This window comes from Sphaeramia orbicularis, chromosome 20, assembly GCF_902148855.1.
Source record: "Sphaeramia orbicularis chromosome 20, fSphaOr1.1, whole genome shotgun sequence".
NCBI lineage: Eukaryota > Metazoa > Chordata > Actinopteri > Kurtiformes > Apogonidae > Sphaeramia > Sphaeramia orbicularis.
Genome location: NC_043976.1, coordinates 32,693,024 through 32,708,548, shown reverse-complemented (window position 1 = coordinate 32,708,548; position 15,525 = coordinate 32,693,024). Strand labels below are relative to the sequence as shown.

General features: G+C 35.1%; 1 protein-coding gene across 1 annotated transcript in view; it reads left to right on the top strand.

Annotated features, from left to right (window-relative positions):
- The window catches only part of dpp6a (dipeptidyl-peptidase 6a), a 395,010-nt gene that overhangs the window by 275,137 nt on the left and 104,348 nt on the right, over window positions 1-15,525 (top strand). The window contains exons 5-7 of the mRNA XM_030123482.1: window positions 700-774; window positions 3,213-3,265; window positions 6,700-6,781. Of these exons, the coding sequence (XP_029979342.1) occupies window positions 700-774; window positions 3,213-3,265; window positions 6,700-6,781 (210 nt within the window). The remainder of the gene's footprint in view (window positions 1-699; window positions 775-3,212; window positions 3,266-6,699; window positions 6,782-15,525) is intronic.

Below are 15,525 nucleotides of genomic sequence, written 5' to 3'. Positions count from 1 at the left end.
GGTTAGTAATGAGCATACGTCCATGTGGACAATGGACTGTCTTCTTCCGTCTTCACCCATTGGCTGAACACCAACAGGAAATAGAACTTTACAGACGCATTTTTGATTCCTTAAGGTCTCACGGTCCTGCTGTTTTTTGTTTTTCAACTAAATTATGGGCAAAAAGTGTGTTGTAATGCAAGTACTATTGAACAGGTACCGAGTAAAATATTACTGACAATTCATTAGTAATGCCTTACACTACAGCAAAAAGTAATCCGTTACTTTAATGCATTATTCCCAACACTGTTTATGACAGACCTATAGTTAAGGACTGTCTACTCACAAGTTACATGAAAACTTTTAAAAGGTGTCAGCAAAGCACAGCACCCAAAGCTCTTCTTTATTAGGACGCTCAATCAAAAGGTCCATTATAACTGCGAACTGTGAGCTGTTGAGTCAACACTCGGGGCCTGGATATGTGGGAAATGTTTAGATGGAGATGCATCAGCACTGCGGCGGCGAGGGTGATGATACACAACATTATGTCTACCATCAAATCACTAAGCCTTAGTGCAAAGATTAATGCAAGTCCCATTTACTTCAGGAGCCGAGCCATCTGTCAAATGCAGTCACTTAAGGAAGTACTTAAATGAAAAAATACCGTGCATGGTTAAAGGTTGCATCTTTTTTGTATCTTTTCTCTCTTTTGTTCCTCAGGAAATGTACAAAGCCAGCAAATACGAGGTGTCTCCTGATTTGAAGCATGTGCTGCTGGCCTACAATGTTGCACCGGTGAGCTGCTCATTTGTTTGCTTATTTTTTGAATTAGCAAACTGACAGCCAAATATGTGAGTGAGCTGCCACTCGGGGAGGGGTTGAGCTGCTGGGGAGAATAGGGTGATGGTGGTAGCAAGGGAAGAAAAAGGGGGAGAAAGTAATCATGGCTGAGTGTGAAGGCCTGTCGCACACCGCTGCCTGACAGCGATGGTGGCGGAGGCAGCACAGCCGAGCGGAACTGTCACGAGGGGGGGGGGGCACGAAAAACAAACAAACCCCATCGGGCTCACAGGGGGGAGATAAGATCGACTGTAGGGACAGGAAGCACTGGCTTGGATTTTATGATTTCTGTGCAATCCCGAATAAATCGTCCCATGACTACACCGCCTTGATATGCATCAAAGTATTTCATCTCAAGCTCAAATATATTAAATCATTCTGCTTGCTGATGCCGATGCTGACTCCATTCGGCTTCACCACCGAGTTGCCGTAGAGAGTTTGTGCCTTTTGATACTTTGCGAAAGGTGCCGGCAGGTATATAACCTTGTCTTATTGCCTGAGATGAATAGGAAATCTTACGACACACTAGAGATCTGTAGTGTTTTGTTCTGCGTGTGTTTGCATTTATTATTCCATCCATACTTTCATCACCTTGATAGATGACAGCGAGCGTCCTATGCGCTCCCTGCAGCAGCATAAACTCACGCTCACAAATGCACTTTCACGCTCACTTTGTGTGAATCATGACGCTTGATGATAAATATGACGCTTGCATACTCGCACACAAAGTAACATTAAAAAAAGCCTCCTTTGAATGTAAATTTTTCTGGTTGTTTTCTTACAATTTGCAGTGCGCACATAATAAAACCACCTGTTCACTCCTTGTCATGGTAGTGCTGTTCATAAATAAACATTTTAATACATAGAAGGTGAATATCATTAAAATGAGTCTTTCATACTTGTCAAGGACGTATTCGGAAAATGCAAGAGCCTCTGACGTCCAAAGGAGTTTGTAGTTTTTTTAGAAGAAAGCCGCATATCTGGAGATCATTGTACGTGTTCTGACTAGAGATGTTATTGAACACGCCGGTAACAGTAATTCTCAAAAACCACAACTAATTTAGGTTAAGGAATTTACCGCGTCAGACATCTTTATAATTTATACACCGGGTACTCTTTTCGCTTTGCTCTGACTTAAACTGCATGCCCATGCGAAACACATGACCGCCGGTGTTTCTCTACCTTACTCCAATACAATACTTCGGTAAAAACGGCTGTCCGGTTAAATCTGGGCTTCCCCAGAAGGGGGTTGCGTAATTTAAATTAACTCACCAGTTATGTTTCGGATGGAAGGACCAAACCAGGAAAAAGGAAGAATTCACCAAAAAGAAGGGTTGAGGTTTTTTAAAAAGTTAAAACAGAGCTTGATTTATTGCTTCAGGCAAAAATAGAAAAAGTTACAAAAAAAAAAAAAAAAAAGTCAGTTATCAACTAGTCTAGCATCAAACACACTATTCGTGAATATACAATTCATTTTATGAACTTATATATTTTCCTGAAATATTTAATTAATTTAATCATTATTTTTAAAGGATTTTTGCATGGATGCTACTTTTTAAATATATTTTAAAATCTAACTTACCCCCTGGAGTGCCTTCACGTACTCCCAGGGGTACGCGTACCCCCATTTGAAAACCACTGCTTTAGTCAACCCTTTTTCATTTTCATTTTTTAAATTTTTATTCATTCATTCCAATCTAAATGATTGGAAAGGAGCAGGATGTAGAAAACTTATAATACCTGTCCCTTTCTTGAAACATCTGCTAACATCAGATACGTTGCCATTACAGTTATTACAGTAAACAGTTTACCTGACAGTCAATGCAAATAAAATAAATCCAACATCCATAAGTTGAATTATGTCATTACATGCTTTTATAAAGCTTCTCTATTCTTTCCTTATACAACCTCTTAAACTGAAAAATATTTGTACAGCTCTTCTCTTCCACTGCCAAAGAATTCCACATCCTGACACTCACAACAGAAATACACATTTTCTTCACGTTAGGCCGCACCCTTTGCTGTTTAAAATTAAACCTCCTTCTATGTTCTTCATCCTGTGATACTAAAACAAATAATCTCTGTAAATTTGCAGGCAAAAGTCAGTTTCTCGCTCTAAACACAATCAGCAATGTCCTTAATTCAACCAACTCTTTAAACTTAAACAATCCTGATTTAATAAACAGTTAAATCCTAATTAATAATCCTGAGCCCTATATTTTTGAATAATAGTTCATTTGTACATCTTTTTAAAAGTTGTAATTGCTTTAGACTGTTTGAATTGATCTTCCAGGCCATTCCAAAGATGAACTCCTCTAACAGAAATAATGTCACCTGTTTCATGCACAATGATGTAACGTACTAATGGATTTCTGTGTTGTCTCTTGTTCCAGGTGTACCAGTATTCCTACACAGCCTTCTACATTATCTGCAGTCTGGAGACTCCGTAAGTAGGCGACATGGCAGCTGTGTCCCATTTACATTATAGTGCATTATCATTATCTTATCGTGTAGCGCACATGACCCGACGGCCCGTGGCTGCTTCTTTTCACACCCACGCTTCCACCCCTGACAGCGTAACCCACACTGTTAACCTCTACACAACAGGCGCTATCTACGAAGTCAAGAGATTATCGAGTCATCGTTGGCCTCTAATGGCAGCCAGATGTACCACATTTGCACAGACTCATCTCCTCTCGTCTTCCTAGGCAACGAAAGGCGATAACAAGATTAAACAAAGAAAAAAAAAACATATATATAACCACACAAGCAGATGCAGTGACAGCTGATATGGTGTGTAAAGGGATGCTATGATACATTGGAGAGAAATGAAAAAAATGATGTTTCTTTTGCTTTTAAAGTTCCGGAAAAATGTCTTTTTGAATGTCAGTCTGTGTCTGGTACTTTTCATGTCCTTGAGTGTTGAACAATGAAAGTGACTCTAAAATAAAACAATTACAACAAAGATTAGTAATGAAGCATGACACGTCTGCACTTTCTGCTGCAGTTGATTTTCATTTCGTGTTTATTTATTTATTTTATGTCAAGATCAAGAGGACTTGCTAAATATGTATATTCACATAATGTTATGTAACCCCTTACCTCCTATGATTGTAAGAAATATTAAATTATGTGATTAACCCATAAAGTAAATACATTTTTAAATAAAATCGTAAATTTTCTCTATATTTACCCTTTATTAAGCGACTTATCACCATTTATTATAGTATCATCCTCTGTATTTTGTGTTTTATTAGTGAAAATCAAGTATTTTTCTTTATTTAATTTACTAATTATGTAGATGTTGATTAAAGCTCAGATTACAGTTGAGGGTTATTATACCAGAAATGGAAAAAAGTGAAGAAAAAGTGACTTTTTCAGTAAAATCTATCATTAACTGAACATAAACCAAGTGTCTCCATCCACTGTCTTTGATCCAACTCCATTGGTTTTACTGGTGAATCAATGTTGTAGAGCAGAGGTGTCAAACTCATGTTAGTTCAGGGGCCACATACAGCCTAATATGACCTGAAGTGGGCCGGATGATTAAAATAATAACACAATAATACATAAATAAAATCAATTCCAAAATTTGTATGTCTAATTTTCTATATTTTAGAGTGAAAAAAGTAAAATTACTGTTTACTATCACAATTTTTATACCTACAAAGTATCCTTAAAAAAAATGAGGAAAAACATGAACAACCAAAATGAATTATTATTATTATTATTATTATTATTATTATTATTTATTTTTTTTTAAAGTGCAATTTTAACAATTTATGCCATTATTTAGCCTTAGCTTCTCATTTTCACTTGTTCATTACAACTTGCAGATCACAGTGGATCCACAAACACACAAAACATTTAATAACAGACAGAATATTGGTACAGTTACTCTTAATTCTCTCAAGACTTTTCAGGTTGTTCATATTTGTTCAAGTTTTTCACATTTTTTGTAAAAGGCTAGTCTTGTAAATGTTAACATTTTTGTGTAATTTTACTTTTTTTGTTTTTACACTAAAACAAAGAGAAAAATTTGCAATTTTCATTATTTATAGTTTATTATGATAATATTTTACTGGTCTGACCCACTTTAGATGGAACTGACCTAAAATTATTTTAACATCCTTGATTGTTAATATCTTAAGTGTAATTTTTGCATTTCACTAATTCATCCCACGGGCTGGATTGGACCCTTTGGCGGGCCAGATTTGGCCTCCAGGCTGCATGTTTGACACCCCTGCTGTAGAAGACGACGGTGTTTTCACATTCACTATGGAGCCTCTGAACATCCAAATGCAGGGGTGTCAAACTCATTTTAGTTCAGGGGCCACATTCAGCTTAATATCATATAAAGTGGGCCAGACTGTAAAATAATATAAATAATAGGATAATAACTTTAGAGTGAAAAAAGTAAAATTCTGTGATGAAAATGTTTATATCTACCAACTGTACTCAAACATAACATGAACAAATATGAACAACCCGAACATTCTCAAGTAAAATAAGTGCAATGTTAACAATATTACGCCTTAGTTTATTATTTATCCATATGCGTCACAATTTAGAGATCACAGTGGGTCTAAAAATACAAAAAACTTAAATAACAGGCAGAATATTATTAAAATTCCACATACTTTTATTAAGACATTTAAGGTTGTTCCTATTTTTTTTTATATAAAAGGCTAGTCTGTAAATGTAAACATTTGTGTAATTTTGCTTTTTTTTTTTTCAATAAAAACAAAGAGAAAAAAATTACATTTTTCATTATTTGTAGGTTATTTTACTGGTCTGATCATTTTTAGATTGAATTGACCTGAAATGATTTGAACATCCTTGATTGTTAATATCTTTAGTGTAATTTTTGCATTTCACAAATTCATCCCAGGGGCTGGATTGAACTCTTTGGCGGGCCAGATTTGGCCCCCGGGCCGCATGTTTGACACCTGTGCCCTAATGGGTCATATCTGATGACCATGAAAATATGAATAACTGCATTTTACACCAATTAATTACACTTTCTGTGTGGAGTTTGCATGTTCTCCCTGTGTTTCCCCGGGTTCTCTCCGGGTACTCCGGCTTCCTCCCACCATCCAAAGACATGCACTAATAGGTTAATTGGTTAATCTAAATCGCCCATAGGTTTGAATGTGACGGTGGGTGATTGTCTCTTTATGTTCAGCCCTGCGATGAACTGGCGACTTGTCCAGGGTGTACCCCGCCTTCGCCCCTATGTAGCTGGGATAGGCTCCAAGCGACCCCCGTGACCCTAGTGAGGATAAAGCGGGTTCAGAGAATGAATGAATGAATGAATGTATTGATAGGATTAGTGGATCAACAGGTATGAAACAGTTTAGATCAGTAGAGGCTTTTGATCGATGGTAGATGTTTGGGTCTTTATGGGCTAAACAAGAGGAAAATGTGTCTAATAAAAAACACTTTCAAGCAGTAAAATGTAGTGGATCAGCCCCCAAGAAATGATGGACTTCCCATCCTCACATTTAACATAATAAAAATCTTCGACATAATATGACAGAACTGCCTGTGGCCGTCCCACCCAAATCTACTTGTGTGCTGCCACCCAGTGGTAATGTACCATAACGCTCCGCTCAGCTGATGACCTCATTCATCTCCACTCCAGACAAAGACATAGAGGCAGTGGCACCTCTAATTCTGCAGCCTGCACTGCGCAGCACTTTTCCCAATAAGGAGGGGTGACACTGTTATAGAGCTCTGGTATTTATGGATACACTTAAACCTTTGTTCTCAGATGTGCTACACTTGTTCTACCCCTGGAGCGGTGCTAGAGGTTGACAGTCATTGTGTGCATGTGCCTGCTTTTCTTTCTGATAGAATTGTTTTCTCTGTGCACCTCAGGGAGACGTGGAACTTGAACCCTCCAGAGGTCCGAAACGCTCAGTTGCAGTATGCAGGTTGGGGACCCCAGGATCAGCAACTGGTAAGAGCTGCATTCCCACTGAATCCCTGCTCAAGTTGGATTCAGTCCATCCTACAATGTGAAACATAATTAGAAACACAAAGAGTTTGGATGAAATATTGGAATACAAGAATAAATACTGGGGAGTTGATGAAATTAGTTTGATTAATCACAGTTAAAATCATGAAAAATGCAAAAATCGTAAAATTTATTTTATTTATTTATTTGTTCATCAAAAAACAGCAAGAGGGAAAAAAAAAACGAAACAAGTAACATCATTGTGCAGGAAAATATAGAAGCCAAAAAAGGCTTATGTGAATACCTCCCCTGAAATAAAAAATACACATGAAAAAAGAATTAAAAATATGATATAACTGAAATAATGAACTAAAGTAAAAACAATAAACATGCAAATCAAATTACAAATCATCAAATACAAATCAAACGATATACAGCCTTACATTTTTTCATAAACTAGAGTCCTTTTCAGATGCTTTTTAAATAATGATAAAGAAGATGTTGATTGAAGTTCAGGTTGTAGATTATTCCAAAGATGTGGTCCACGATTTAAGGTGATTCTTCCTGAAATCTCTCCAGCTCAACAAAAAAATGTCAAATGCAACCTATTAGTTTCTTCTAATATGTTGTGAATGTGCTTCTCCAGTCATATATGGCCAATAGTTTCAGTAAAGAAAAGGTTATTTTTGTTCATGTAGGCAGAAATCAAATGATCAAAATCATAAATCGCCCATTACATTGGAAAAAAAAAATCAATATTTCATTTCTTGGCCCTATTTTCCAGCTCTATCATGTACAAAGTGAGGGCAAAAACTGCTAAGCTTTTATTATACGCAACATTTTCAAATTAAAATGCTTCGGCTTGTGCTCTATATTTTGTTTACTTGCATAGTTTACTCTTTTAAGACTGCCATTATAACAGGTCACCTAAGTGTTTTTATGTTTTCTTTGCAATAAAAGTGTCAGAAAATGTTGTTTTTTGCCATTTCTTTTACACCTTTGTTTTCAGGAAGAACTTAATTTTCATTAATTATCATTATTATAAATAATAAATTCTTAAAACAGCGTGTTTTAGTAAAAACACAAAATAAGACTTGACATTTTTAGCATATTTATGATCAGAAACAACTATAAATGCTCATAACGAAACTTTTTGATATTGCAGAAATAAGCTTTCAACTATTTTACATCTGCTTAAACATGCTTTTTAGTCTTAAACATTCAGTATCCAAACAAAATCATAAATCTATCATGTACAAAGTGAGGGCAAAAATGCGTGCAAACCGCTAAGCTTTTATTATACGCAACATTTCCAAATTAAAATGCTTCGGCTTGTGCTATATATTTTGTTTACTACCTTTTTCAGCCTGCCATTATAACAGGTCACATAACTGTTTTTATGTTTTCTTTGCAATAAAAGTGTCAGAAAATGTCTTTTATTGCCAATTCTTTTACACCTTTGTTTTCAGGAAGACCTTAACTTTCATTAATTAGCACTATTATAAATAATAAATGCTTAAAACAGTGTGTTTTAGTAAAAAACAAAAAAGGACTTGAAGTTTTTAGCATATTTAATAAAAGAAACAACTGTAAATGCTCATAACAAAACTTTTTGAGATTGCAGAAATAAGCTTCCAACTATTTCTCATCTGCTTAAACATTCTTTTTAGTGTTGAACAGTCAGTATTTATATTATGACTTCTTTTTTTTTTTTTTTTTTTTTTTTTTTTTTTGTAGCGTCTGAAGCAGTTCCTTGCTGCTTGTACTAGAGTCCTACATAGCTGCCATAAAGTGTTACATAGTGTCGAAAAGCTCAGGATCTCAGCTTTCTGATGCCATTTGAATGTTGTGGATCACACAAATGGTTCAGGAGTTGCAGTGATTTGAATATAAAGTGGAAAACGCAGCACCGGAGACCCTGCCGTCGTTAAAGGGTTAAATTATATAAAAGGATTCCAGCAACGTCATTAAGAGAAATCTATAGTTTTATTCGATTCAGTGTCACTTGCAGCTATTACATTAGAATGGAATGATTTAATATAAGTACACATCACTGAATGTAATAGCAATAAAAGCATATTACTTTACATTAATGCATTTCCTGTCTGTAAACCTCATTTCTACACAAGTCACGTCAGTATTTTCATCAGCTGTAGTCGTGAAAACAACTCCCATGACCCCACCACGTTACTTCACAACATCATCTACATCATTCGGTTTTCTTTTGATTAAGAGGCACCTAGCATCAGGAATTACACCGCATACATTTAAGGTGATGGCGTGTAAGTGATGGAAGCACGTAAAGGGTCTTGTTTGTGTCCTGTCGTAAAGGTGATTCGGTGATCGCTCGTGTCAATCATTCCGCAGACGCTAAATATTTCAGTGGACGTAGCCAAAGAACCTTTGTCCTTCAGAAGACCTGGGGAGCAGACTGAACCTCCTCCTTCCCCTCGCTAATGAGAAATCCAAGCCTCACGGAGAATGAAATCAGCGGTGCATTTCTGTCAAATATTCTATGAAGTTCACCTTAAGCAGCGGAGTAATTACAAGTGATATAAGAGTCCATCACACAAATGTAAAATTATCCCATGCGTCCTGGAAAACCTGGAAAATTATTGACCACTTTTCCAGTCGTGGAAAACATAGAAAATGAGAAAAAAAAGGTAAAATGTCCTGGAAATGGTTAAAGGAGTGATATTTAGCTTTTTTAAAAGGAATTTTGCATTTTAAAACATTTCCCTGTGGTCTACATAAACTGTAAAATGCCATGCTTGGGTCTGAATTCATCAATAATTAACCCCGTAAAGCCTGAACCATTAAATCATTGACAGAAAAGTCCAGTTCTTTGAAACTAGAGCAACCAAATTTTTTTTTCAAATATCAACTTCCATGTATGAGTTTGAATTTTGTATCATATTTGATACATCGGGTCTCAATGCTCAAATAATATTATTTTTGAACAAACAAAAACATGATATGAAATGGGCAGGTTCTGCGTGTAACATGAATGGACACGATGGGTTACACACGAAACCTGAAATGAGACTGAGAGTCATGAAAACCTACATGTCTGGATTAGAAAAACCACTAGGATCGTCAAATTTAACAGTGTCTTTATTTATAGCGCTATATAAGACCATTTATAGCCATGTTTTCAATGAAAGATCAAATGCACTGACACTTAGGTAGCTTTTCCTGTCCCAATTTTGATCCTATTTTTAGCCCCAATATTTTATTAAAAATATATTAATTTTGGGATGGCTCAGAGCAAGAGTATAATTTTTTTTTGCATTTACCTGACGTCATCATTAGTTACATCCTGGGGGGAAATATGTCTACATTGTCTATTATTATTATTATTATTATTATTATTATTATGCCAGGTACCAAAATTAACCCAGTTTCATAGACGCACCCACATCAAATAAACATACATAAGATTACATTTATGCATTTGGCCGATGTTTTTTTCCAAAGCGACTTGCAGGGGAAAAAACTAAATAAAAGATTAAAACACAAGAATAGATTAAAGACATAAAATAGCTGTACAATTAAAAACAGTGTCGTAGAGAGTAATAAAAAAGCAAAATGGTAGACTAAAATACAAGAATAGATCCTACACGATATTCAAGCAAATTTTATTTTCCGTACCGCCGAACTTTTGTCAGTCAGTATTCTCTAAAATATCGTGGACCACATCTTTGGAATAATATACCTGAACTTCAATCGACATCTTCTTTATTATTATTTAAAACGCATCTGAAAAGGACTCTAATTCATGACAAAATGTAAGGCTGTATATCATTTGATTTGTATTTGATGATTTGTAATTTGATTTGCATTTTTATTGTTTTTAATTTAGTGTATTATTTCAGTTATAATGTATTTTTAAGTCTTTTCTCTCTTTTTTTTTTGTTTTCTGTGTATTGTGTATTTCCATGGAGGTATTCACGTAAGCCTTCTATCCTCTCCTGCACAATGATGTTCCTTGTTTGAATGTTGTTTTTTTTTATTTTTCTCTTGCTGTTTTATGATGTGCAAATAAATAAAAAATAAAAATAAATAGATTAAAAAGACGTAAAAGCAGCTGTGTAATTAAAAACAATGAAATAAAAATACTGTATATAGTAAAACAACAGAATAAACATAGTAATACATTTAAAATGGAATGTTTGAAAGTGTTAGGACAGGAGGTGCAGGTGTAGATAAACAAAGAAATAATCTGGGTGAATGCAAGTTACATCTGTAGAAAAGAACACTTCCAAAGAATGATGGGGGATGTATTAATGGTTGATGTGATAACTTGTCTCTGTAGGGGCTGAAAATGTCCTAGAAAATAATTTCAGGGAAAGAGTAGGAACCTTGATTATCTTGACTATAACCCGAGATGAGATGTTTTACTTACGCCAGGGGTGTCAAACTCATTTTGGTTCCGGGGCCATATTTAGCCCAGTGGGCCAGAGCAGTAAAATAATGGCTTAATAACCTAGAAATAATGACAAATCCAAGTTTTTCTTTTTTTTTTTTAGTACAAAAAACCCAATTAAATGATGAAAATATTTACATTTTACAAAAAAAAAACATGTGAATAACTTGAAAAAACAGAAATTTCATTTGAAAAATTAGTGCAATTTGAACAATATTAGGCCTCGACTTATTATTTATACATGTACATTTACACACAATGTTACATAAACATTTAGTAACAGGCAGAATATTGTTAAAATTTTGGAAAAGTTTGGAACTAAAATTTAACAATTTCTACAATATTCCATCTCTTATTATTATTAACACAACTCCAGATCACAGTGGATCTGTAAATGCACAAAAACATTTAGTAACAGCAGAATATTGTTAAAATGGCACATTTTGGGTTGTTCATCTTTGTTTTTATTTGTGTATTTATTTGCGTTTTATTGTGGTAAATATAGTTTTGTAAATGTAAATATTTTCACAGTGTAATCTTATTTTTTTCCCACATAATTTTTCACAAAGAAAATCTGTAGTTGTCTTTATTTATGGGTTATTGTGTTGTTATTTTTACTGGAGATCACATTAGTCTGTATGTGGAACCTGAACCAAAATGATTTGGACAACCTTGACTGTTCAGGTGAATTTTTGCACTTTCATCCCGCGGGCCAGAATGGAACCTGTGACGGGCCAGATTTGGCCCCCGAGCCACATGTTTGACACCTGTGACTTCTGCAGTCAAGGCAAATGCATCCTTATAAGTTTCATTTACCCATAACACCCTCTGTTTCACAACATAACCAGGCAGCTAACATGAACTAACTATAGTTTGTATGCCTGGCTGCTTGTACTTACATCCTCCAGTTGCTTTTTATATTGACGTTCTTCATGCGATTGATTCACCAATGATTGATGACCACAAATAAAGATAAACACTTCATGGTCACGATATGTTTCCAAACTTTGCGAGTTGACCAGAATGCCCTTGAACGCCCCATTACATTCACTAATTGATCAACGCATTATGGATTTTTTGGGGAAACAAACAACAAACACAACGAACCTTAGATTTATAATCTGGTTTGAGACTTTGAAAAGCAACACGTCTCGATCGATCTGTCTTCTTACCGCGAAAACTCGGAAGTATCCAACCCGTGCACTCAGACAAAGCTAATCGTTATAGACAAAAAATATTTGTGAAGGAAGCGCTATCCATCAAAAGACCTCAAACACAAACTATTTTGTCCCGTAGCGTTGAAGCGGCCTAATGATTCTTTGAGATTTCCTTATAAATAAGTGAAATAGCGTCGGGATTGCGAGAAGCGAAGCGATGGCCCTTTTCAATGCTTCCGAGATGAGTCATCTTCCACCTCCGCAGTCATCACGCAGTCTAACTTGTCAAAGCATTAATGAGCATCAGTCTGTTGGTTTGCAGGGCAGACACACTGTAAGTGATTACATCCAGCCGCACAATGCTATTAATTACCTGTTATCTCGTCAGTGGATTAATTAACACTGTCGCTAGATTGATATAGCCTCAAGTTTCCCACCATTAGTCATGAAGTGGTTTTACTTCCAGCAGGCGTGTGTTATGAAACTGAGCAGCAGCTGGTTTCCCTGAAGGTTCAGATGCCCTCCGTCGAAAAGGGTGGAGGTCGAAGCCAGATCCGCTCAAACAAGCACGTACAGAATGCGAGATTAGGCATATGCGTTCATGTTCTGACACCTCATATACATAAATCAGCCCACCTGTTATTCTCTTCCTTAACGTCTTGATTAAATCTTTTACTTTCCCATAGACGTGTGTGTGAATAAGGGCATACATAGCTGACAAACACAGCTGTCTGGCCACATGTTAAGCTATTTGTATGGGTAAAAAGTCAGTGCATTGAGGTAAAGCTTCTTTTTGCACATGGATCAATGCCAAAATAAGTGACAATACATGCCTGGCACCACTTGTTTATTTGTATTTTTTTTTTTGTATTTGTATTATTTTTGACCGACGACAGCGATTGTAGACACTTATTTTACGTCCACTTAATGAATGAGTGAATGAATGATCTTGTTCACTGAAAAAGTCACTTTTTCCTCAGTTTTTCTTGGTTTTTTTTTACAATAACCTGTGAATTAACCCTTGTTTTCTTCGATTTCTAGTTCATTTTAATGCCTGGTACAACTAAAGGTACATTTGTTTGGACAAATAAATTGATTAAAAAAAAAGTAGCTCACAAGAGTTTAATTTAAGAGCTGATATTTAGCCATTTTCCATGGTTTTGGGGGGAAAGTTATAACTCAAAAAATAACCTCAAACACTTAGACTTGGTGTGCTGTTAAGTTCCAGATTGAGTGATTAATTATTTGGAGTTTGATGTCACAATTTATATATTTATTCATTTATGCATTTATTATTTTTTAACTCTTTTTTTAAGGGATAATAATCATGTGTGCATTAGATCATACTTTACACGCACACACTGTACAGTCGCGGAAAAAATTATTAGACCACCCTTGTTTTCTTGAAGTTCTTGTTCATTTTAATGCCTGGTAAAACTAAATGTACATTTGTTTGGACAAATATAATGATAACAGCAAAAATAGCTCATAAGAGTTTAATTTCAGAGCTGATATCTATCCATTTTTCATGGTTTTCTTGATAATAACCAAAATCACTTCAGTTCTTACATCAATAACTGTGGCATTGTACTGACAAAACAGTGCTTTTAGGCATTCCATGTTTTCTTTTCTGTCTGTTTTAGTCACATGATAAACACAGGAGTTAGTGCTGGATTGCATAGCTGTTGTTTCTGATGACTTTTGATGGTCTAATTTTTTTTTTTGTTTTTTTTTTTTTTCCATGACTGTACGTGATCAGTGAATGAAATATAGGAAAATACTGATTTTCACTGAAAAATGTAAAATGCAGAGGATAAATCAGTTAGTAATGTAGAGGAAAACTGACGTTGGAAGTTATTCTCTTCCTTAACGTCTTGATTAAATCTTTTACTTTCCCATAGACGTGTGTGTGAATAAGGGCATACATAGCTGACAAACACAGCTGTCTGGCCACATGTTAAGCTATTTGTATGGGTAAAAAGTCAGTGCATTGAGGTAAAGATTCTTTTTGCACATGGATCAATGCCAAAATAAGTGACAATACATGCCTGGCACCACTTGTTTATTTGTATTTTTTTTTGTATTTGTATTATTTTTGACCGACGACAGCGATTATAGACACTTATTTTACGTCCACTTAATGAATGAGTGAATGAATGATCTTGTTCACTGAAAAAGTCACTTTTTCCTCAGTTTTTCTTGGTTTGATACAATAACCTGTGAATTAATTAACCCCTTTAGCCCTATTGGCCCGCTGACGGGCCTAAAAAATTATATTAATATTCATCTACTATAAAAATATAATAAATCAGGACAATGGATGTTTGTTTCAACTTTTGGTCAAAGTTTAATAATAACAATAATAATACATTTTATTTATAAGCGCCTTTCAAGACACCCAAGGACACTGTACAACAAGATAAAACAAACAATCCATAAAATACAAAGAAATAAACAGATTAAAACAAATAATTACTATATATAGAAACAAAGTTGTAGAATGGAGATTAGAGTTTATGGGGGGTAGGCTATTCTGAAAAGGTGAGTTTTGAGTCTGGATTTGAATGTGGGGAGAGAGTCACAGTTAAGGATGGATGGTGGTTTAGACCCTAATGTTAATAAAAGTACATCAAAAGTGTATTTTAGTGCAAACTTTAATGTTCAAACATAATTTTTAATGTTTGTGGGGTGAAATATACACTATTAAAAATCTCCGACATGAACAATTAATTTATGCATATCATCGTCAATCCAGGCGAAAAAAAAAAAAAAAACAGGCGAGGATAAAAAATTCCAATTTCTCTTTTAGTTTGTTACAGTTTACTCAGGCATAGTAATAGATACAATATTTTAGACAATGGGAATAGGTCTCTAAATGTCCATAGACACCAAGAACATCCATATGAACCTTATTATTGTGAGGTAATTCTTCATTTACTTTGGGTATGTCTGTTTAGGCGTTTTTCCCCTGAAAATATGGTCAGGGTTAAACAGGTTAAACCTTGTTTTCTTCGATTTCTTGTTCATTTTAATGGCTGGTACAGCTAAAGGTACATTGGTTTGGACAAATAAATTGATAACAAAAAAAAAAGTAGCTCACAAGAGTTTAATTTAAGAGCTGATATTTAGCCATTTTCCATGGTTTTGGGGGGAAGGTTATAACT